The following is a 22,806-nucleotide window of genomic DNA, read 5'->3' as shown; positions in this document are numbered from 1 at the left end:
AATTAACATTTTTATTCAATGGTGACAATGAATATAATTAAATTAGCTCGTATTTATACCTTTTAAGACTTAGGTTTACTACAAAGAGATATTACCCTTAAATGCTTGTCCCATTACTAGGCAGATAGTGTAATACACTAACGTAATATAAATTTATCTTGCATATTAGTTTAATTTATCTTTTATATTACAAAGCCACAATAATATATATCCTAATACCCTAATATTAAGTTAATTGTTGAATTAAAAATACTTGTTTATTGTTAAATTTAATATGTCTTTCATAACTCAGCCATAACTATATTCATAACTAAGCCATAAGTATATACATAAGTCAGCCATTACTATATTTATAACTTAGCCATAACAAAAACACAAATCAGTCATTAGAAAAACACAAATCAGTCATTACAAAAACACAAATCAGCCATAACTTCAAATATTCTATTATCATAATAAGTCAACAAAAAATAATATTACATAAACAGGTCATACATATTCAGAGCTTCAACCATAATGTATGCGGCCATCTTTAGCCATATAGCCTGCATATTTGAATCACATAGGCCATCGAAACTTACACCAAGCGCTAGGCATTCCAAATATTTAAGAGCGTACACGCCACAGTCACCCGGGTCTCTGTTTTGAGGGACCTTCGAGACACTCCTCCTTCTGAAGGAAAACATCTTGGAACTATGTGCACGGAGTGAGGGAGGGACTATTGCGTTCAGCATTTCTGGAATCATACGCGCAAACGGCTTAACAAACTTCATGATTCTAGCTTCACTTTCAGGTGTTACGTGTCCCACAATGCTATCATATACATCAATATGGCTCTTAATCAGGTTCACTTCTAGCGCCACCCAATGATCACCTTCGGTTTGTATAACAAAATACACTACATCCACATCTTGTATCCACATCAGACCTGTGGGCTGATCTTGCGGCATTTTCCCATTCACAATGTCCTCATAGGGTCCATTGAATTTAAACCTTTTTGGTCTAGTAATGAATGTTTCATTATGATCCTGAATGAGTAAAGCAGAAAAACACGGGTCTATAAACGCAATGCATTTAGTGTGGTATGGGGAGGGCTCTTCCATGGACCGTTTCCTGAGGAGTCTCATATAAGCACCCAAATGCTGTAAAAAACGATAAAGTTAAACTCAACCATAATGTAATAATAACTCAGCCATAATGTAATAATAACTCTGTTGTAATGTAATAATAACTCAGCCGTAACGTAATAGTAACTCAGCCATAACGTTATAATAACTCAATCATAACATAATAATAACTCAGCCATAATGTAATTATAACTCAGCCATAACGTTATAATAACTCAGCCATAACGTTATAATAACTCAGCCATAACATAATAATAATTCAGCCATCACATAATGTAAAACTTACTTCGTCCGTCAGCCATCCATACTTGGTGTCCTTAACTGGCCAGTACCTTCTTTCAGTGATGAGAATCTTATATAATTCAATGTCACGTGAGGACTTGCCATATGGGATATTCCTAAAAAAAACACACTTTAATATATATATATAGGGTAAAGAAGCAGTAATCAACTGGATCATAAGTATGAATGACATACTTGTGTGGAGTTAAGAAATCCAATACTCTCTGCAATTTGGTCGGATCAACAAAGGCGAGAGGATCATATATTGCAACTAAAGGTCCACAACTCTACCTCATTCACGTAAGTCTGTTATCTCCAATCAATGGAAAAATATGAGGACTTGCCCGTAGATACAATGAACTCCCATCAGTAGCAAACTTCAAATTTGCTGTTCTTATAGCTTTAATCCTTTCATTCCTAATCTTTTCTTCTTCATCATCATCAGATTCAGGTAAGACTTCGAAAGTATCAAAAGGATTATTATCTGTGATATCCTCTAAATCAATGTCAGCCGCTTTGTTGTCCTCTTTCTTTTCCTCAACCTCCTTAACCTCTTTGTTTTCCTCAACCTCCTTAACCTCTGTCTTTTCTTCCTTTGGGATTTTTAGCCTCATAGTAGGAATCTTACCAACACTTTCCTGAACATCTTCCACTAGATCAGAAGGAACATTTACTTTGAGCTGCTTCACATCTTTAGGCTTTCTACCTCTCCTCTTTGTCTCCTCTTTTCTCTTTGCTTCAGCTTCTGCCCTCTTCTTTTCCTCTACTTCTTTCCTGTTCTGAGCATCTGCTTCTTTTTTCTTTTGTGCATCTTCTTTCTTTTTTTGTGCCTCCTCTTTCCTTTTATGTCCCTCCTCTTTCCTCTTTTGTGCCTCTGCTTCTTTCCTCTGTTGTGCCTCTAAATTCCTCGTCAAAGGCCGCGTTTTCTTAAAGCAGGAGAGAGAGACTTCTCAATGAAATCAGCAAGATCTTCTTTGGTCGTGTTGGCCTCATCGAAATCCTTATTCATATTCTTATTGCACCAAGGAATATTACTATTCTGAACTACTTCTTCTCCTTCTTCCTGAATTTTCTTCTCATGCAACTTCATAACATAATAATAAATCAGTCATAACATACAAAAACTCAGCCATAACATAAAACAACTGAGCCATAACATACAATAACTCAACCATAACATACAATAACTCAGCCATAAGATACAATCACTCAGCCATAACATCAAACAACTGAGCCATAACATACAATAACTCAGCCATAACATACAATAACTCAGCCATAACATCAAACAACTCAGCCAAAACATTGAATAACTTAGCCCTAACATAAAAATAACTCAGCCATAATATAACACAACTCAGCCATAACATACACTATAACTCAGCCATAACGTTATAAGTATTCTCAGCTTACCGGGGGACTAGTAACAGAGTAGTCTCGGCTTGACGTTTTCCGTTGAAATTCAGGTGTCTGTTGTTCTGTTTTTCTCTCAAAAGCATCCCTAATTCTGATATTGGGGATGGTCTGGATTGGTAATGGTTCGCTCTCAGGAATCTTTTTGCCACTCATGAGACCAGCTAGGCCTCCACTTTTGGCAAGGATGGAAATGATGTCTTTCATCTTACTAAATTCTTCATCAACATTTTTGAACTTATCATCAACATTTTGCAACTTATCATCAACATTTTGCAACTTAACGTCAAAGGTAACCGGCCTTGAGTTCATGGTAGACACCATATCCAGGAGTAATTTAATTGACGACTTTTCACCACTATCGTCCTCCTCACTATTAGCCTACAAAACATACACAAAAACTGATAATCAAAACGTGAAAATCCATGCCAATATATATGACTATATAACATATAACTTACCTTTACTTCACTCTTCTCCTTCTTCTTCTTCTTTTCAGTTACCTCTTTTCTCTTTTTCTTCTTCTGTGCATCTTCAGCACCAGAATCAACACCCTCTCAACTTTCTGCTTCTTAGCAGGAGATTCAGACTCAACCGCTGCTATAACATTTCCAGCTTTCTTCTTCTCATTTGCTTTAACATCCCAAAGACCTTTAATAAACACATCCTTATGTATGTCATTGACCAAGTTGGAAAGTTCTGAGTCTTCTTCTTCTTGATTTGGCCACGTATGAAATAACTCACTTACATCACCCTTCATCACCATTTTACTCACACGCACCTACATTAGAAGACAAACATCAGTAGGTATAACTCAGCCATAAGTAAATAATAACTCAGCGATAACAATATTATTACCCAGCCATAACTAAATTATAACTCAGTCATAACTAAATTATAACTCAGCCATAAATAAATTATAACTCAGCCATCACTAAACTATAACTCAGCCATAAGTAAATATAAGTCAGCCATAACTAAATCATAACTCAGCAATAACTAAATGTAAGTCAGCCATTTAAAACTCAGCCATAATCTTACCTCACCATACTTTCTGATATCTTCAGCAATGGCCTCATCGAATGATGCACGTGTACGGGTTCCACGCCATCGAAGCAACGGGATCTCTTCATTGTCGACTAAATTCCCATATCGCTCTCCTAAGCATTTTATTGAATCATATGCCCAAGCTTGTAACACGTAAACCGGCCCACCAAGGGTGTACGTCTTACCTGAAGGATTGAAGCACTTTATATTATCGACGAGAGTCTCAAATGCTACCCGACCCCATGGATAAGTTTGCATGGATTCATCATCAAGAACTCTTTTTGCAGCTTCAAATGGTATCCTTGAGTTATTATGCACGCAATAAAGTGCAATGGCTAGAATAATCAATAGCCCCAACCATTTGCGCTTCTTTACAGACCATTTTTGGCACACTGATAGTCCTCTAAGTAGCTCATCATATGTTGGACCTTCCCCACCAGGCACTTTCAATTCTTCTGTTAAGAGTTGTTTGTAGTCAACTGAAGGTTCAAACTTCTCTGATGGAGTTGAATCTATGTTTAACCCAGTGAGGTGAGCAAATTCATTCAAGCCAAACCTTATAGGCTGGCCACAAACTAAACACCAAATCTTCTTGTGTTTTATTCTCAACTGTCTACTCAAAAGAAAGTGTACAGTCTTAGCAGACCAAACGAATTTGCTTTCAACTAACTTAGCAACTATTCCAAGAGGTAAATTCTTGATTTCATCCCACGTGTCTTGTCCAATTTATTCCCTAACCCCAGGGAAATCTGTCATCCTAAAATAGGTACACATGCCTTTATTCTTGAGCCTAGACATCCCTTCTTCGTAAAGTCTTCGTGGATAACGCATTGCTTGTTCTGAAGCCATCTGAAATAAGTATAAACATATCATAACTCAGCCGCAACATACAACAAACTCAGCCACAACATACACTATAACTCAGCCATAATGTATACTCTAACTCAGCCACAACATAAGCACTATAACTCAGCCGCAACATAAACTATAACTCAGCCGCCACATACAACAAGCTTATAATTGAGCCATAACAAATACTCTAACTCAGACGCAACAATCACAAACTGAGACAATTCAGCGATAACATAATAAGTAACTCAGTCGTCGAATCGATAGATCTAACAAACCAGCCATCAAGAATACTTTAACTAAGCCGTCGAATGAATAGATCTAATGACGGCGACAATCAGCCGTAATAAGCAAAAACAAACACGATTATAGTCGGAAAAACTCAATATACAGTTCTACACTTACCGGGATACGAAAGGTCTTGAATGTATTCTTCAACGACGATGAACGGCGACACACAGCGACTTAGGACGACTCACGGCGACTCACGGCGACTCACGGCGACTGCTACTTAGAGCGAGACAGAGAGAGCGTAACTCGTCGTGTTCAGCGGCGAGTAATGTATTTGGCGGCGGCGGCAAACTCGTCGTGTTCGAGAGAGAAAGAATTTTTTTTTCGATTGTGAACAGTTACGAAAGAAATTGTTCAGTTTCCCTCTTGATCATTAATGCTAGAATAACTGGCAATGATGATGTGGCAATTTTGATAATGACGTGGCAATTTCGGGTATGACGTAGCATTCGGATTTGACATGACAATTAAGTGAAATATGAACAAGAGTGTTTACTGTAATTACACCCATCCCACTAAACATCTAAAGAATAAAAAAAAAAGATTTGTTTGTTTAAGGAATAAACACACAATTGTTCTCTATCTAAATGACTTCTTTTTTGTTCACTATTATTTCTTTGATTCGAAATGTTTCCCATTCCTTTATGATTTTTATTTTATTTTATTCGAGGTTATAATAGTGTTTTCTTTTTTTGTGTTACATTATTTTGCCGTGTTTTATACTGACTGCGTTCACTCGTAGTTGTTACAATAATGTAATGGACGAGATATTTGGAAAATTTATAAAAATATAAAAAAGAATGTGAAATATGATGAGATTCGATTTACAAAACTAGCATAATCAAATTGGATCCCACTTGTGCATGAATGAAGATAACATTTTTTTCTTTCTGACAAACACATTATGAAACTTTATGTTAGTTCACCTGCCTTCTCTTCTCTTCTTTACTTCCCAATTCCGATTAAATGAAGCTGCAAACAATAATAACATTTTGAATTCCAACACAAAACTCTAACAATGGTAAACAATAAAACAAAGTAAAACTTACGAGATTGTTAATGGGCTTCTTCCAGTAGAATCCATGAATGATTAGAAAGACAAGATTGCAAGCAATAAGAACGTAGATTAGTAAGGCATGTATTCCCATCCACTCTAAGACAAGACTTGCTCGTTTGTAACCATAAACGTCAACCTGTGAAGATTGTAAGAGAAAGATATTTTACATTTTAACAATGTGATGCTTCTTAGTCTCACAGTATCTTGTATGTCATTAAGAGATGCAAGATAATAGCAAACCAAACCATTAGGTATATCGCGGATAAGAGAAATCCAGAGGCGCCTACGGTAACACACATGTAACTCAATGTGTATAGAGGTTTATTTAGATGCATGCCTGCAAGGAATCGAAAAAACGAATGTGACAATGAACGATATTTCAATATGACAAGTTGATAAGGTATTTTGATCTTCCAATGAATTAGGACCAAAAATTATGTAAATGAGAGTTATAAGAGTCAAGAAAAATACCAAAGAGGTCTAGTGCAAGGCCTAACATCAGAAGACAAAAAGAACGTGAAATCCATTGATTCAAACGCTTTTTATGGTCCTGTAAGAAGTTAAGTACAAAGCAATATTAGTAAGTTTCTAATAAGATCAGAAACAAATGCTACAAAACTGATATTCTTATTCCAATTCACCAAAACCATAGAGACTAAGACTATGTTAACGGGAGAATTGTAATGTCTTATATTATGGAAGGCTCGTTACCCTTACTAACGTCTCTCTAACCAACTCACAACAGCTGTAATCTGCTACTTATAGGAGGCATATAGCTAAGAGTTGAGGAGCTGAACTTATTCAAAGAAAAATAAAGATATATTTACCTTGAAGTGGATGATAATATGGCCATAATGCAGACCAACTAGGCATGTAACCGTGGCCATCAACGAACTACAATCGACCAAAGTTATTTTTGTGAGCAATGATAAAGCACAACTTGCTACTTAATATTTTTAGATAGTAAAAGCAGAGACCTTAAGAGGCCTTCCGGGTCAAAAGGCGCTTGACACCAAGAAGGAGCATCTGGAGGTAATGGCCCATTGTTCGGAAAATTTATACTGCATTGCTGAAAAGATATAAGAAATCAAATGATATGGACTTAAAACAAATACTGAGGAAAAAAAGACATGAGTTATATCAAGAACCTTGGTTCGTGCATATGCGGGTTTCCTGTACAAATGCTTGATTCCTAGAAACATTCGGTCAATCATTCCAACTGCATTGCAGCCTGGTCCGGTGTGTCCTCGTACCCCGCATTTCACTTTCAGATTCTAAGCAGTTGTAAAGATTATCAATGCTATGAAGAGTGATAATAAGGAATGTTATGTAGAAGGAAAAAACACTATCTAACCAAGAATGTTGTCAATGTTGATGCTTGGTCTTCGGTTGAAATCTGATATTCCCAGTCCGGCACATATAAACCGTATAACAAGGACAAATATATTGTTGTAATAACAAATGCAACCACCCTGTCGATGAGACCATGATAAATTCAAGCAAGTGCTTAACTATTATTGTATACAAATGCAAGAATATAAGACAGTTACCAATGAAATCTGTATTTCTTGATCATAGATAGCTCTGAGCTGACATTATGGTGCCCCTTTAACCAAATCTCACACAGTGCAGCAACTAAGTAGGCTATTGCTATTCTCTGAAAAAGAGAGGCTACAAATTTACAATGAGAGTTTAGGAACACATAAGTTTCAATGTTACTCTAGAATAGATCATATACCTGTAATATGCCCATGAATCTAATTTTTTCTACATCTATTCCATAAGTTAAGTTGTTGAGACCATGAATAAACCCTCCTGAAAACTTAAACAAAACGTTAATAAATACATATGTATCACCATCACCAACACATTGAGTTCAAGAAGACAAACCAAACCTTGGAGAAAAAGACCAAGTAAGAGAAGTTTCAAAAATCGAATAAAAGCTTTTTTAGTTGCAGCAAACCTACATGACAAGTTCTGTAACCAAAACAAATCAAGTTAGTGATGAACTTACTCAGTCTTACAAAAAAGATAAGAACATACATACAACACAACAAAGTCCCAAGATTACCTTATAAGCAAAGGCAAGAGAGACACCAACAATAAACAAGAAAAAAGGCATGACAAAATCCGCTAGTGTAATACCATCCCAAGGAGAATGATTAATAGCTGGTAAGATCCCTCCAACATCATCAACAAGTATCATCAACTGTTAAACAACAATCCAATTACATCGCTAATTAAGGTATTAGAAAGCGATTAATTTCAGACAGAACATACTTACCGCGACGGTAAGGCCACGGAAGACATCAAGTGAAACTAATCGTTCCTTGTCGGGAAGAGGAAGAGAAGAACGAGAAATCTGAAGAGCAGCAGACTCAATATCTTTCTTCTCTCGACATTGATAGTCATCATCAACATCAATGCCTTTGATTGGTTCGTACATCGTTAGTTTCGTTCGCATCACAACAAATTCATCTACTGCAGCGTCTCTATATATATTTATAATTAGAAAAAAAAAATTATATCGAATTTTTAAAACCTTTGTCAAGTAAGAAGAGAAACACAGAACATGAATGTGATTTGCCTTAACGAGAACGGTTGGAGACTTGGAGTGAGCCTCTTGAACCGTTTGTTATTGTCCAATAACTTGAGATTTTGCACGTGGCTTGGTCGTGATTGGACCTTATCCAAACTTGATTCGTTCACAGCGGCTACTGGTTATTCTCTTTTCCTTTTGTGGGCCTGCAAGTAAGAGAAACCCACGCTAAGTAGATAAAAAAAGCTAAAATTTATCATCCTAAATTACTAAAATGTAAAAAATCATATAACTTTTTCTTTTTTTACTGTGTATGATTTGAACTTCATAAAGAACTAAAATCATCTCTATTAGGAGGACATGGTCAAAATCTAACTATTACCGTATTTAATCAAACCATCTCTCAACCGTAACCGTATAATACGGTTAAAAACCGTAACCGTAATAATAAATCAGTCACGTTTATTAAACAACACTAACTTTTAACAAGTACAAATAAAATTAAAAATCTGATATTTCAAAATAGTATATTTTGTACTAAATAAAACAATATTAATTCAGTTACATTTTTATTAAATTCGAAAATAATTTAATATTTGGAATAATAAGTATTTAGAATAATATTAATAGATAAATTAAATTTATGCCCAATGGAGCTTATTATATAGATAATTTTAATTTATGACTACCTAAATAAATAACAACTTAGAATTATAGAAATTTATTTAATATAATAAAAGATGAAAATATGGTTAATTACAAAAATTTGCACCACTTTTAATATTCCCGCAAAAAAAAAATTCTGCCAAAAAATTTCCGACAAAAATTTTCCTGCCAAAATTATTCTGCAATTCCTTAAAAAAACTTTTTTAAAAAGGTATTTTTAAAAGAGGGTATCATAAAAAGGTTATTGGTGTCATTTTCTCATGTGCCTCTCATTTGAAAACTTATTCACTTCAATTTCTATTTACAAAAAAAACTACTTTTATTTTCTTTTGTTTATTTTAAAGGGAGTCTCAGGGTCTTTATGGAAGTTTTCTAGGTTCCACTGAAGGAGAGTCACTAAATCTATGATCGTTAAAATGCAAGTCCGGCAGATAGCTAAAGCTGAACATAATTTAATTCGAGAGAGGCAAAAATAGTAAACAAGATAGAGTAGAACATTGCGAAATATCCTGCCAATTCAAACAAATAATCCCCTAAATTATAACTGTATATGTACAAGAGATAAACACACATTTCCAGCTTGTTATATATAGGGACCGTGACACCCTTAATCCGTTTTAATACTAAGAAAGAAACAAAGGTTTCACATCAGCGATCATAATTAATAAACAGAGGTTCCATGACAAATATATTAGCCTAATTCGACTGAACACCAGTATCACTATCTAAACATGGCATACAACTTTTAAACTCCTACTACGATCGTGATCGGGGGACTAATATATCATTTGGACACCTTTGAGTTTTAGATAAAAACCACTTCTTCACTTAGTATAGTATTGTTCATAAATCCTTAACAAATCATCTATAGAATGATGTGCAAGCAACTTAATTGCAAGTGATGATTACTTACAAGAGATAATTATGATTTGTCATGAAGATGACAAACTGCAATTTTTATTTCGATTTTTTTTTCAGATCTCTTTGCTTTGATTTTTTTTTCTTTCTAACTTCTGGATAATTTCTATAAAATCTCAAAACAGATTGCAGATATTAAAAATTAGAGAAAAGATGATTGATGAAAAATATTTAGAGGTCTTAGTCCCATATAATAAAGATAGAAACTCACAGTTAGATTGTACACCATACGACGAAGATTAGATGATTTGGATATTTGTTGATCTCAATCTGATGTTTGATCAAGTTTTCTTTTTTTTTTTTGGTTATTTGTTTTTTTCATGACATCGGTATTTTCTTATTTGACTATTTCTCGTTTCGGCATCTATTTTTTTTATTTTTTTTTTGGCATCGTTTCGGCATCTATTGAAAAATTAATTCTAACGATTTATATATACAATTTTTCTTTATCTTTCTTTTTAGATGGAATTTCAAAAATACCTTTTTTTCAATACCACTTTTTAAAAATACCCTTCTTTCTAGTTTTATGAAAAAGTCACTATAAAATTTAAAATTTATCAAAACAATATATGTAAGTTTATATTTATAGATACAAATTATCATTATATATGTATAATTTTAGATATATATTTCATAAATATCGTATAAATACCTTTTAAAAACTTTTTAAAAATCATTTAAAAACCTTTTAAAAACTTTGTAAATCTTATAAAAACCTTATAAAAACCTTATAAATGCCGTTTAGAACCTTTTAAAACCTTATAAATATTTGGATTTAGTCTCCCAGTAGTATTGATAATCTTGATGTACCTTATCAACCATATAAAGTTTATAATTTTTCATATTTGAAAATGGGTATTTCTAAAAATGGATAGAAAAAGGGGTATTTTTAAAAATGGGTACACCAAAAGGGGCATTTCTCAAAAATTATCTTTCTTTTATAAGTTAGTAATGGATATTTACAATAAAAATATTGTATAAAATAATCAAAATCTTTTTAAATTTTATTTATACTGGGAAAATTAAATATGTTCTGTTTTATATTCTAATAACCATCTAAATTTGTATTAAGTAATTACCTTTACCAGAGTGATTTTTAGTTAATATTAATAGAATATTATTCACCCACCAACAATTGTATTAATATTTGTTGAAAAAAAAATTTGTATTAAGATTTTGTATTCTGTTGTTTTTGTTGGTACATATTAATGAAATTTCCTATTTTCTGTATTGTAAAATTAAAAACAGCATATAAATCTAATATTTTTAATAAAATATTTGAAAAAGCATTATTTTCTAATAAGTCTTACCGATAAATGGTTGCCAATATTTACACCATAAAACTACTACACCTTATTAAATATTCTTACACCATTCTAAATTAAACACATTTGATTTGGAAACACAACAACTAAGAAACAAGCTATAAAGTTTTTAGGTAAAGTAGAAATCATAATATGAAAACAATTTATTAGTCAAAAATAAGAATAATTTAGTGTTTTAAGGTTAGGAAATTGAAACCGAAATAAAATGTATCAAAAAACTGTCTCACGGTGTAGCACGGGTCAAAACCTAGTGTGTATAGTGGTACTTTATACTATATTCAATCATAGAAGAAAATTTATCAAATCTCACATTTTTAGTAGTTTTTTTTTTTTGCAGTTTTCCATCACCTAGATTTCTTCTTATTTTACATACAAGTTTTAATTTCTATTATTCCAAAATGAATCAGTCTTACCAAGTTTTAATTCACTCAATATGCTAATCCAGAGTACATATATTTCTATAAAACTTGAATATGTTTTGATTTAATCATTTTTATATATCATTTTTACACGCTTATATGTTTCTCCTTAATGATCATTTACCATAACCTTTTTTATCGGCATCAAACAATGAAAACATGTTCTTACTCTATAATTATAAAATCACCATTCTAGTTCTATTAAAATTACAAATTATTTAAATTTTTATTAGCGGGTTAAAGAATAAACATATTAATTAATTTTTTTTGAACAAAAAAATAATTTAATTAATTTAATTTAATTATATAATGAAAATATATTACTATTTTTTTTTTAAATGAATAACTAGTCAAATAAACATAGAAGATTTGATATCTAACTTAAACATATTAATTTGTTATTAATTATTATATTTCACCTTTTATCTTTATATGGTAACTCATCATATCATTCATATAATAATAAAAATGTAGATTTTGCACGCATATGCAATTATTTAATTTTTAAAAACGAATATAAATTTTTCAATTTATAAAGAAAAAAAAAGAAATTGTAATGGGTCAAACATACTTGAATAATATACTTATTGAATTCAAAATCAGAAATATTAATTATTGTATGTATTTTTCTTCTAAAAAAATAGTTCAAGTTTAACGTCCAAAAAAAAAACCTGGTATTTTTCGGGGGTTTTCCCTTAATTTTTTGTCACTAAATCAAACAGCGACTGCAATAGGTCTCCGACGTCCATCTTCTGCAACTGAAGTGTCCAGCCTCTATTTCCAACGATTGCAATTTTCTCGACGTTATTTTTCGTAAATGTCGTTATACCAGTAATAATATTTTACTGTGTAACTTTTTGTTTGTGAAAATTCGAAACATAAGTATCATCTATTTATCCACATGATCTATTCTACTAAAATCTGATGACCATGGCTTTCTACTCTTTCTTTGATGCTTCGAGAAATGATTCTTATCTATGACCTAGAAAGAAAATGCTGATTGTCAAGACTACGAACAGAGTTAGTTTATCTAATTTATTGCTAGTTTTGTTGGGATCCAGTAACTAGGTCATATCAATGTGGTAATCCTTGTGAAGTTATGGGCCTAAACCATTCTTGAATCTTCCAATGCATGTTTGCACCAAACTCTGAGATGCAAATGTTGTTCCTCCATACAAAATATGAACGTGCGGCCAGCTTAGTATCCTCTACATCAGCCTTAAAGTCACGTCAATTCTACAAAAGTTTCTCCAAATAACATATCGCCAACATTCAAAACAATGCAGATCCTCATACTACTTATAAGTCATAATAGCTTTCTCTACACTTGTTACTGTTTAATTTTTGTTTCCTTATGGTTTCAACTGTATATGGAACGGGTAGGATTTATTCCAAGTTTAAGGATTACAAAGAGAACCAACTTAAACGCAAGGCGATATGAAACCACAGAGTTACAAAGTAATAAAGTGACAGGAAATGTCAAGCTGAGTTTCCGGTTAAATCTTATTCGGAATCATTTAGATAAACAAAGAAACAACCTTATGCTCCTGTAGCTCCAGATTTCACAAGGTTTTCAAGGGCCTTTACAATCTGTGGCTCGCTCAGACCATCCAAGTTTACACACCTCTCCACACCCATATCTGCACAAGGGTTTACGAGCCAAGCACAAATTAACGGAATAAAACAAAACACAGAAATATAAACACCAGTTCCTAAGTAGAATCGAGGATGGCAGTTTTAACAGGCATCCATAGAAAAACTAGACAATACTTGACGTTTAGCAGTCATGTGGAGCGGAGTTTTAAAGCAGTCGCATCTACCATGGATTAAACAATTGTTCATTCTCTGATCTCAACAGCTACACAACTTCCTAAACATGCCAGTTACATGGGTACAAATCTCTTTATGCAGTAGGAGAGACATGGTTTACAATATCTATAATTTACTACATGATGGGAGTGGGAACACAGTTTAAAAAAATGTTCAAAGTTCTCTCAGATGCAGATATTTGAATACTTTTAGTTGCTCAAGACACTGATATGTGATTACTATAAACTTCGAAACAAAACCAAAGTATACGTGAACAAACGAATAACCGCAGTAGGCAATCGAATGAACTATAAGATTTTAGCATTCACATAAAACACAACAAAGAACTAGGGAAAACAATCCTCATGTTAAAAGCACAAGCCAATATGCATAGTGGTTACACACAATACATTTTCATCAAAGACAGAGACTCTTAAGGGTGAGTGTGTACTTCAAATTTAAACTCAAGATGTTAAAAGGCTCTTCCATATAACAAACTAAATACCGACTAAAGAAGAAGCCTTATCTGTTATCACCAATGTGCACATTCATCTCAAATATTTAAAAATCATACACCTCACATTTTAACACTGATATATGACTACCATATAGCAAAGAAAAATAAAGAAAACGCAAGAAAGAAGTAGAACAACCGCATAGGCATTCGAACAAACCATAAATTTTCGGCATTCACAAGCAAAAGCCAATACTCATAGTGGTTACACAATACATGTATCAATGCACAAGGCTCTAAGAATGAGTATATACTAGTGTAATGGGTTAACACAAAATGTTATAAAGAGACTCATACATACAAAAACGAATGCAGAAACAAAAGAAGAAGCCACATCCCTAGCTACACTTATACCAAATCTTTAAAGAAACTTAAAGCACCAAATAAACAATTTGAGTCAAATAGATTAAGCAATTTACCATATCTTGCCCACATCTGAGGCTGGATCCCACTACATTCACGGATCAAGATTGGGAATTTAGGGTTTAGAGACTTCAAATCTTTGTAATTCTTCTCTACAAAAGTTCTGAAAAGGAAACAAAAACCCTAAAAAATCAAAAAAGCCGATGGAAATGGAACATTGACAAACAAAAATCTCCGATCTCAGAAATTGCTTTGATTAAATTGAAACCTGGCCGGAGCACTCGCCGGAGACGATTGACATAGAAGGATCCTTAGCTCTTTCATTGACTTCGATATGCTTCCTCTCCATGCCATCTCGCTCTTCTTCTTCTTCCTCTCAAACTCTCTTCAGATGCCACAAAACAAAGACCAGACGACAGAGAGGAGAGAGAGAACTGTGTTCTTCTGGTAAAATATAATTTGGCTTAGGCCCATTAGGCCCATTAGTGTTATAGGATAAGCCCATTAAGGTTATTGGGCTTGAAAGTGAGTCGGTTTAGTTAGGTTTAGAGGAAAGAAAAAACTAGGTCACGTAATATATTCTTCATTCTCTGCCACAATTGCTTTGATTATTCAATAAACAAAGTTCTCGAAGGCTTCGCGTAGCTTCTTCATCTTCTTCCTCAGGTGCTTCACGATCTTCATCTTTTTTTTTGTTATCGATTCGTAATTGTTTTGATTTGCTTATTCGTTCGATTGATCAAATCTGTGATCTTGCTTTGTGTTCATCGTTGTATGATTGTATCTTTGTTTTCTGGAATTTTCGATTTTATTGGATCAAATATCATCTGAATTTTGGGTAGACATCGTTTGTGTTCATCTTTGATAATTATTTTGAATTAAGTTTGATTTAATGGTTAGATTAGTTATTTCGTGAGATAAAATTGGAGAGATTGCTTTTTTTTTTCTTAGATCCGTCATGTTTATTGTTGATTGACTTGATCTTTGTAATTACTATGTAATTTTTGTGAGAATTATTCTATGTTGTGATTTATTAGTGATGAAGACATGCTATGAAATATGAAGTTTATTCATGGTAACCTCACGTTATTTATTTTATGGTTTTTGATTATTGCAATAAAATGAGTTGGAACTAGTCATATGACACAATTGTACATCGTTTTGGTTATAGTTTTGTTCTGGCTTTTGGTTATTTCGGATAGTTTGGTATTGGTTGATTGTGTATTGTATTTCCGTATTCCAATTTCGAGTTTAATTCTTTGGTAACTGTATGTTTTTGGTATTAACTAGCTTCTCTACTGTTGTTTCAGGTTTTTGTTTTATTGTTAAGATGGGAGACAAAAACGATGATGACAAGAACATTGAGATATGGAAGATTAAGAAGTTGATCAAATCTCTTGAAGCTGCTAGAGGGAATGGAACCAGCATGATCTCACTTATCATGCCTCCTCGGGATCAGGTTTCTCGTGTTACTAAGATGTTAGGGGATGAGTATGGAACTGCGTCGAACATCAAGAGCAGAGTCAATCGCCAGTCTGTTTTGGGAGCCATAACTTCTGCTCAGCAAAGGCTGAAACTTTACAACAGGGTCCCTCCCAATGGTCTTGTGCTCTATACTGGAACCATTGTCAATGAGGAAGGCAAGGAAAAGAAGGTTACTATTGACTTTGAGCCTTTCAGACCCATCAATGCTTCTCTTTACCTCTGTGACAACAAGTTCCACACAGAAGCTTTGAATGAATTGCTGGAGTCTGACGACAAGTTTGGTTTCATTGTGATGGATGGAAATGGGACTCTCTTTGGAACCTTGAGCGGTAACACACGTGAGGTGCTTCACAAGTTCTCTGTTGATCTTCCGAAGAAACACGGAAGAGGAGGACAATCTGCTCTTCGTTTTGCCCGTCTTCGTATGGAGAAGCGTCACAATTATGTGAGGAAAACTGCTGAGCTAGCCACACAGTACTACATCAATCCTGCAACAAGTCAGCCTAATGTCTCTGGGCTAATTCTTGCCGGTTCAGCAGATTTCAAGACTGAATTGAGCCAGTCAGATATGTTTGATCCCCGGCTGGGTGCGAAGATACTGAATGTCGTTGATGTATCATATGGAGGAGAAAATGGTTTCAACCAGGCAATTGAGCTGTCAGCTGAGATACTGGCGAATGTGAAGTTCATCCAAGAGAAGCGTCTGATTGGGAAGTATTTTGAGGAGATAAGCCAGGACACTGGGAAGTATGTGTTTGGTGTGGAAGATACGTTGAACGCATTAGAATCGGGAGCTATCGAGACACTGATTGTATGGGAAAATCTTGACATCAACCGATATGTGATGAAGAACAGTGCGACTGGTGAAACTGTGATCAAGCACCTGAACAAGGAACAGGAAGCCAACACTGAGAATTTCAAAGTAGCTGACACCGACTTGGCTTTGGATGTGGAGGAGAAGCTATCATTACTGGAGTGGCTGGCTAATGAGTACAGGCGTTTTGGCTGTGCGCTTGAGTTTGTAACAAACAAATCACAGGAAGGTTCTCAGTTTTGCCGAGGATTTGGAGGAATCGGAGGGATACTTCGTTACCAGCTTGACATGACTGCTTTTGAATCCGAGGATGGGGAATTTAATGGTGATGATTCGGAATAACAATCAATCAAATCCTCACCATCGCTGGTTGAGGAATATGGCACACCGCCATGCCTGAACCAGCCTGCGCGGGCTGTCGAGGTCTCGCAGAAGAAAATCCGAGAATAATCGAAGAAGCATCTTTTCTAAAGGTAAAAGTTCTCTTAAAACCTAGTATTCGTATTGGGAACCAGTAGCTTAATCTCTGTAATGATATTGAAACAGGTGGTGAATGAAGGAACAGGTGGAGAATGAAGAAGCCGTTGCTTTGGTTGTCTTCCAACATTTATGGAGTTTTTTCTTTTGAGTGTTTCTTAAATAATTTTACTTTGGCCAGTTTGATTTCAGTATTTTAATACTCTTGGCTGAGAAACGCGTAATGGATTTGGGTTTTATTGCATGGATGTTTTGACTTTTGGTTGATGAATAAGTTGTGACAGAACAACACTTTCTATGCGTCTTTGTTTTAAGCAGACATGTTTCAGTCTATTAACTTCTTTTACATGTTACCGTCTTCTTCTTGCGTTCGACTTTCGAGAAACTCAGACAAAATCTATTTAGGCAATACAACAATCACTCTTATGTAGTTAACTAATAACATATGTTTATTTCTTTGTTACTCTTAGTTAACTAACATATGTTTATTTCCTTGTTACTCTTATGTAGTTAACTTACTTTTTAAATTTTCTTATACAAATTAATTTTATGAATCTTCTTATAATTAAAAGAGAAATACAAATTAGAAAATAGACAAAATTGGATACATTTAACCTTTAAATCATAAAATTGATTTTCAATTTTGCTTAAAGGAGACATAATTTCTAAATCAGCGTGGGTAGTTGGTGGAAACTAAATTTACTAGTTTTCTAAAAACCAAGGTTCGCGTGCCTTCCGCTCCAACATGATACTTGGATCTTTATATCTCTGTTTATTGGGCTATAAGTAATGGGAAAATTCCATAAAAATTTCCCATCTAATTTTAATTTGGAAGTTTAATACCCAATGTTATTTGATTGGAAATAAAATACATGGTTTATTAAATTTTGGTCTATTAATACATTAAGTATATAAAAATTGTCGAATCGATTAAACCGCTTAATCGAATTGACGGAATCACTAAACCGAGGTTGACGAAATCACTAATCCCTAAACACACGGGTAATTTGGGGTTATCCAAAGACTGCATTGTACTTTGCTATTACCCCAAATCCAATTGGGATCGATAAACCCTAAATTTTGTGTAATTCCATTAACTCCGGTTTAATGATTCCGTCAATCCGATTATCGTTTGTTTAAGCGGTTTATTCGATTCGACAATTTTTATATAATTAATTTATTAATAGACTAAATTCAATAAACCATGCATTTTATTTCCAATCAAATAACATTGGGTATTAAACTTCCAAATTAAAATTAGATGGGAAATTTTTATGGAATTTTCCCTATAAGTAATCGACATCATCATTTATAAACCCATAAAGAAGAAAACAAAATATTCGGTAGATGTGGTCCATTCAAAGCCTAACTGACATTTGTTTCATTCTCTTACTTAATTAAAGCCCATCACGGTAAAACCTACTAAACCCATAACAAGGATATTACAAGACACGTTATATAGTCTAGGAAATTGCGGAATGGCATATATTTAAAACAGCACCCGTGTATGGGAATATTTATTCAATGCTTCACTCAAAGTTTCAATCATATCAAAAACAATAATCAATATACTTAAAATTTCCGTAACAAAATATTCGTAATTGTATATAATTCCAAAAAGAAAGATTTTCCATTTAATTTTATAACTTTCTAATCAAGCCTACTTACAACCTAAATTGACTCATGCCTTACTCGGCTTACAGGCCAACATATAGAACATAAATAAACTATTAATACTAAGATAAGCTCATACGTTACTGTATTGAACACATTTATTAACATTCCTTAAATCAAATATACAATATTTGAATCTTCTAATTATACGCAATCATGACAAGTGCGGCGGCGAGTGAGTTAGGGCAAGAGGTTACTATGATGGTGATCGGCGAGAGAGGGAGACCGCCAAGGGATCCACCATATGGGGCTGGCTCATATGCAGCAAAACTCCAGGGTAGTGAGTTTGGAGGAATCCCTACACTGGAGAGTGTGATGAATGCTGCGTTTATCAAAGCAAGGGTGAAGTTGAGGTTTCCTGATGGTGAGGATGGAGAATCGGTGATAACAGTTGGGGAGGAGGTGCTTGAAGCTATGTATGGACTGTGGAAGAATTGTATGATCGTAAAAGTTCTAAGGAGCTATGTTCTGATAGCAGTGCAAAATCGGAAATTACGAGAGTTGTGGAGGCCGGAGGGAGCTATGACTGTGATGGATCTCCCTCGACAATTCTTTCTGGTCCTATTTGAGAAAGAGGAGGAGTACATGGCAGCACTAGCAGGGGGTCCATGCGGGTTTTTGGGCATTCTTTGGTGGTACAAGCTTGGTCGGCGAAATTTGATCCATTAAAGGATGATATTGTTACGGCGCATGTGTGGGTGCGCTTGAATAATATTCCGGTGTTCTATTATCATGAGTCCATATTGTTGGAGATCGCTCGTGGTCTAGGGCAACTACTCCGGGTGGACATGACGACCTTGCAATTTGAGAGAGCTCGTTTTGCTTGGGTGTGTGTTGAAGTGAACCTATCTAAGCCATTGAAGGGTACGAAAGTCGTGAATGGGAAAATATATCTCGTGGCATATGAAGGCTTGGCCAAAATTTGTTCGGAATGTGGGTTATATGGTCACCTAATTCATTCTTGTCCACGACGTACGTCGGAGATGGAGAGAGTTATGGTAGCGGCCAATCCCGTGCAGGAGACGGCGGCAGTAGTGAGGCAGGCGGATGGTTTTAAGGTTGTGGAATGGCAGGGAAGGAGGACCGGACAACCGGTGAACAAGATGGTGTTTACGGCGAGTTCGTCCCAGAGTGAATCAAGGGCAAATCTTCGTGATATCCCGAGGTGTCCAAATTTGGAAATATGGAACAGATTCGGTGGTTTAGGTGAAGATACAGCTTTGGAGGAGAATAGGGAAGTTTCTCCAATGACTAGAGTGAATAAGGAAAATGAATTACGGCAACCCCGAGAGGATACTGGTGAGCTGGTAGGGGAAGTAAAGGGATTATTTCCTAATTCAAATATGGAGAGAGGGAAAGGAGGGAATTGGAATGGGCTGAATTTGAAGAAGCAAGGAGGTGGAAAGGCCTTGGAGGCTAATGGGCCTCGCCAAAGAAAAGGATTGGTTTTCAGCCCACTTAAAGGGAATGATGGATTATCAGCTAACGGTAAACGGCTTCGACCTGGTGGGGATGAGGAGACCAGGCAGAGCACTTACTCATGAGAAGGAGTCATGTCTGTTAGGTGATGGCTTAAGTGTGGTGAAAGTAGCTCATAATCCTCGTGATTTCAGGCGAGTAACGGCTGGGACTGAGATTGTCGTCCAGGAAGATGCCGATGTGATTAGGTCAGAGTTAGGGATGGCATGATGTCCTTCCCCGGTAGTTTGGAATATTTATATATATCATCCAATGAATTGTCTATTATGGAACTGTCGGGGGGGGGGGGGCGAAGAAACCTGACTTTAGATCAGCTATTCTGTATATGTTAAAGAAGCATAAGACGAATGTTCTTGCTATTTATGAGATTCATGCTGCTGGAGATAGAGCAGTTCGGATTTGTCAAGGTTTCGGGTTTGATAAATCGTTTCGAGTTGATGTTGTTGGCAACAGTGGAGGTATTTGGCTTTTATGGAGGTTAGACATTGGGGATATGGTCGTTGTGGAAGCTTCGGACCAGTTTATTTTTGCGAGGTTGGACAATGGAACGGATGTAGTAAATCTAATTGTGGTATATGTTGCTCCAAGAGTGAGTAGGAGGAGTGGCCTATGGGAGAAGTTGAGTGTCATTATTCAACAGCTAGTAGAACCGTTGATTATTGGAGGAGATTTTAATACAATTGTTCGAGTTGATGAACGCTCCGGAGGCAATGGGAGATTATCAGCGGACTCTTTGGAGTTTGGAAACTAGATGAACAATCTATCTCTAATTGACATGGGCTTTCGTGTAAATAAGTTCACCTGGAAGAGAGGTCGAACCAAAGTGAAGTATGTCGCTAAACGGTTAGACCGGGTTTTGTGTTGTCCGCATGCCCGTTTAAAATGGCAGGAGGCTTGTGTGATGCATTTGCCGTTCTTGGCATTGGACCATGCTCCCTTGTTTGTCATGTTGATTCCAACGGTGGGGTGTGATCCAAGACGCAGACCCTTCAGATTTGAAGTAGCTTGGTTGAAGCATCCTAGCTTTAAAGAGTTACTTGTGGCGTCGTGCAAACGTCAGAAGCCTTGCAATTACTCCAAGCTAAGCTTAAAAGGTGGAATAGGGATGTGTTTGGAGATATTCAGAAACGAAAGGATGTACTTATGGGGGAGATAAAGGTAGTACAAGATATGTTAGATGTTACTCAAACGGACGACATGTTGAGGAGAGAGGAGTTATTGTTGAGGCAGTTTGATGTAGTCTTGGAACAAGAGGAAGTGTTGTGGTTCCAGAAATCGAGGGAGAAGTGGGTGGCTCTTGAAGAACGGAATACGAAATACTTTCATACCTCCACAATTATACGGCGTCGGCACAACCGTATTGAAATGTTACGAAATGAGAATAATGTTTGGATTACTAGTTCAAATGAGTTGGAATTACTAGCGGTTAAATATTACAAACGGTTATATTCGCTGGTGGATGTTCTGGAGGTGGTGGAGAAGCTACCACGGTGGGGTTTTGAGGGTCTGACGCGGGATGAACAACTAAAGTTGAAAAGACCATTTCTAGCGGGAGAAGTGGAGGAGGAAGTACGGAGTATGGGGAGGTTTAAGGCACCTGGACCAGACGGATACCAACCTGTTATCAAGACTGTTGGGACGTATTCGGGGATTCTGTGAAGCGGTTTACGTTGGACTTCTTTGAGTCAGGGTGTCTCCCGGTAGATGCGAATGCTGCTCTTATTGTCCTTATAGCGAAGGTTGCTAAACCTGAGAGGATTACGCAGTTCAGGCCTATAAGCTTGTTTAACGTCCTCTTTAAAATTATTACGATGATGATGGTTATGAGACTAAAGAGGGTAATTGGTAAGCTCATTGGCCTAGCACAAACTAGTTTCATTCTGGGAAGGTTGAGTACGGACAACATAGTGGTGGTTCAAGAAGCGGTCCACTCTATGCGGAGGAAGAAAGGGCGGAAAGGATGGATGCTCCTTAAACTGGATTTAGAGAAACTTATGATCGAATACGATGGGATTTCTTGGAAAATACACTAATTGCAGCCGGTTTGGATAATCTATGGGTAAAGTGGATTTTACAATGTGTGGAGGGGCCCTCAATGTCAATACTTTGGAATGGGGAGAGAACTACGTCTTTCAAGGCTGCTCGAGGACTTCGTCAGGATGACCCCCTCTCACTGTATCTTTTTGTTCTCTGTCTTAAATGCTTGTGCCATATGTTCGATAAAGAATGGAGGCCTATACGGCTCTCACAAGGTGGAC

At 35.6% G+C, this 22,806-nt stretch overlaps 4 protein-coding genes and 1 pseudogene across 5 annotated transcripts; 2 read left to right on the top strand and 3 right to left on the bottom strand.

Annotated features, from left to right (window-relative positions):
• Positions 1–476: 476 nt before the first annotated feature.
• Positions 477–4,718, bottom strand: LOC111829350 (neurofilament medium polypeptide-like). The gene is made up of 6 exons (XM_023778252.1): positions 4,646–4,718; positions 3,864–4,381; positions 3,364–3,603; positions 2,823–3,203; positions 1,754–2,335; positions 477–1,142 (listed from the first exon to the last, which is right to left on the bottom strand). Exons 1-6 carry the CDS (start codon positions 4,716–4,718, stop codon positions 477–479), a joined length of 2,460 nt encoding a protein of 819 aa, XP_023634020.1.
• A 1,050-nt stretch (positions 4,719–5,768) lies between these two features.
• On the bottom strand, positions 5,769–8,672 carry LOC17874522 (heparan-alpha-glucosaminide N-acetyltransferase). Of its 2 annotated transcripts, XM_023778219.1 has the most exons (13): positions 8,351–8,669; positions 8,138–8,275; positions 7,962–8,043; positions 7,805–7,881; positions 7,617–7,723; positions 7,421–7,538; positions 7,215–7,340; positions 7,044–7,135; positions 6,894–6,960; positions 6,538–6,616; positions 6,312–6,403; positions 6,059–6,202; positions 5,769–5,981 (listed from the first exon to the last, which is right to left on the bottom strand). In XM_023778219.1, the coding sequence occupies exons 1-13, from the start codon at positions 8,528–8,530 to the stop codon at positions 5,955–5,957; spliced, it is 1,329 nt and encodes a 442-aa protein (XP_023633987.1). In that variant the 5' UTR covers positions 8,531–8,669; the 3' UTR covers positions 5,769–5,954. The 2 variants fall into 2 exon arrangements, with proteins under 2 accessions (XP_023633987.1, XP_023633990.1); XM_023778222.1 differs by lacking the exons at positions 5,769–5,981; positions 6,059–6,202; positions 6,312–6,403; positions 6,538–6,616 and having other exon boundaries at positions 6,893–6,960; positions 7,044–7,127; positions 8,351–8,672.
• A 4,595-nt stretch (positions 8,673–13,267) lies between these two features.
• Positions 13,268–15,047, bottom strand: LOC17874525 (NADH dehydrogenase [ubiquinone] 1 alpha subcomplex subunit 2). Its single transcript, XM_006279334.2, has 3 exons — positions 14,888–15,047; positions 14,676–14,782; positions 13,268–13,573 (listed from the first exon to the last, which is right to left on the bottom strand). The coding sequence occupies exons 1-3, from the start codon at positions 14,971–14,973 to the stop codon at positions 13,473–13,475; spliced, it is 294 nt and encodes a 97-aa protein (XP_006279396.1). The 5' UTR covers positions 14,974–15,047; the 3' UTR covers positions 13,268–13,472.
• Positions 15,048–15,211: 164 nt separating this feature from the next.
• Positions 15,212–17,745, top strand: LOC17874524 (eukaryotic peptide chain release factor subunit 1-1). Its single transcript, XM_006279336.2, has 3 exons — positions 15,212–15,285; positions 15,930–17,391; positions 17,465–17,745. The coding sequence occupies exon 2, from the start codon at positions 15,950–15,952 to the stop codon at positions 17,258–17,260; it is 1,311 nt and encodes a 436-aa protein (XP_006279398.2). The 5' UTR covers positions 15,212–15,285; positions 15,930–15,949; the 3' UTR covers positions 17,261–17,391; positions 17,465–17,745.
• A 1,522-nt stretch (positions 17,746–19,267) lies between these two features.
• LOC17874523 lies at positions 19,268–22,207 on the top strand (annotated as a pseudogene).
• The last annotated feature ends 599 nt before the right edge of the window (positions 22,208–22,806 follow it).

This window comes from Capsella rubella, unplaced genomic scaffold (genome assembly GCF_000375325.1).
Source record: "Capsella rubella cultivar Monte Gargano unplaced genomic scaffold, Caprub1_0 scaffold_14, whole genome shotgun sequence".
In the NCBI taxonomy this organism is placed as follows: Eukaryota; Viridiplantae; Streptophyta; class Magnoliopsida; order Brassicales; family Brassicaceae; genus Capsella; species Capsella rubella.
This window is presented reverse-complemented; position numbering and strand designations above follow the sequence as displayed.

Coding starts and splice junctions, on each gene's coding strand:
- LOC111829350 (XM_023778252.1), bottom strand. CDS start 4,718: ATGGCTTCAGAACAAGCAATGCGTTATCCACGAAGACTTTACGAAGAA. Junction 3,604..3,863: donor ATATCAGAAAGTATGGTGAG/GTAAGATTATGG, acceptor CTTCTAATGTAG/GTGCGTGTGAGTAAAATGGT. Junction 1,143..1,753: donor GGAGTTCATTGTATCTACGG/GCAAGTCCTCAT, acceptor CGTTTTTTACAG/CATTTGGGTGCTTATATGAG.
- LOC17874522 (XM_023778219.1), bottom strand. CDS start 8,530: ATGCGAACGAAACTAACGATGTACGAACCAATCAAAGGCATTGATGTT. Junction 7,882..7,961: donor ACTTGGTCTTTTTCTCCAAG/GTTTGGTTTGTC, acceptor TTAAGTTTTCAG/GAGGGTTTATTCATGGTCTC. Junction 6,203..6,311: donor TATCCGCGATATACCTAATG/GTTTGGTTTGCT, acceptor CAATCTTCACAG/GTTGACGTTTATGGTTACAA.
- LOC17874525 (XM_006279334.2), bottom strand. CDS start 14,973: ATGGCATGGAGAGGAAGCATATCGAAGTCAATGAAAGAGCTAAGGATC. Junction 14,783..14,887: donor CCGGCGAGTGCTCCGGCCAG/GTTTCAATTTAA, acceptor TTTCCTTTTCAG/AACTTTTGTAGAGAAGAATT. Junction 13,574..14,675: donor TCAGATGTGGGCAAGATATG/GTAAATTGCTTA, acceptor ACCCTTGTGCAG/ATATGGGTGTGGAGAGGTGT.
- LOC17874524 (XM_006279336.2), top strand. CDS start 15,950: ATGGGAGACAAAAACGATGATGACAAGAACATTGAGATATGGAAGATT.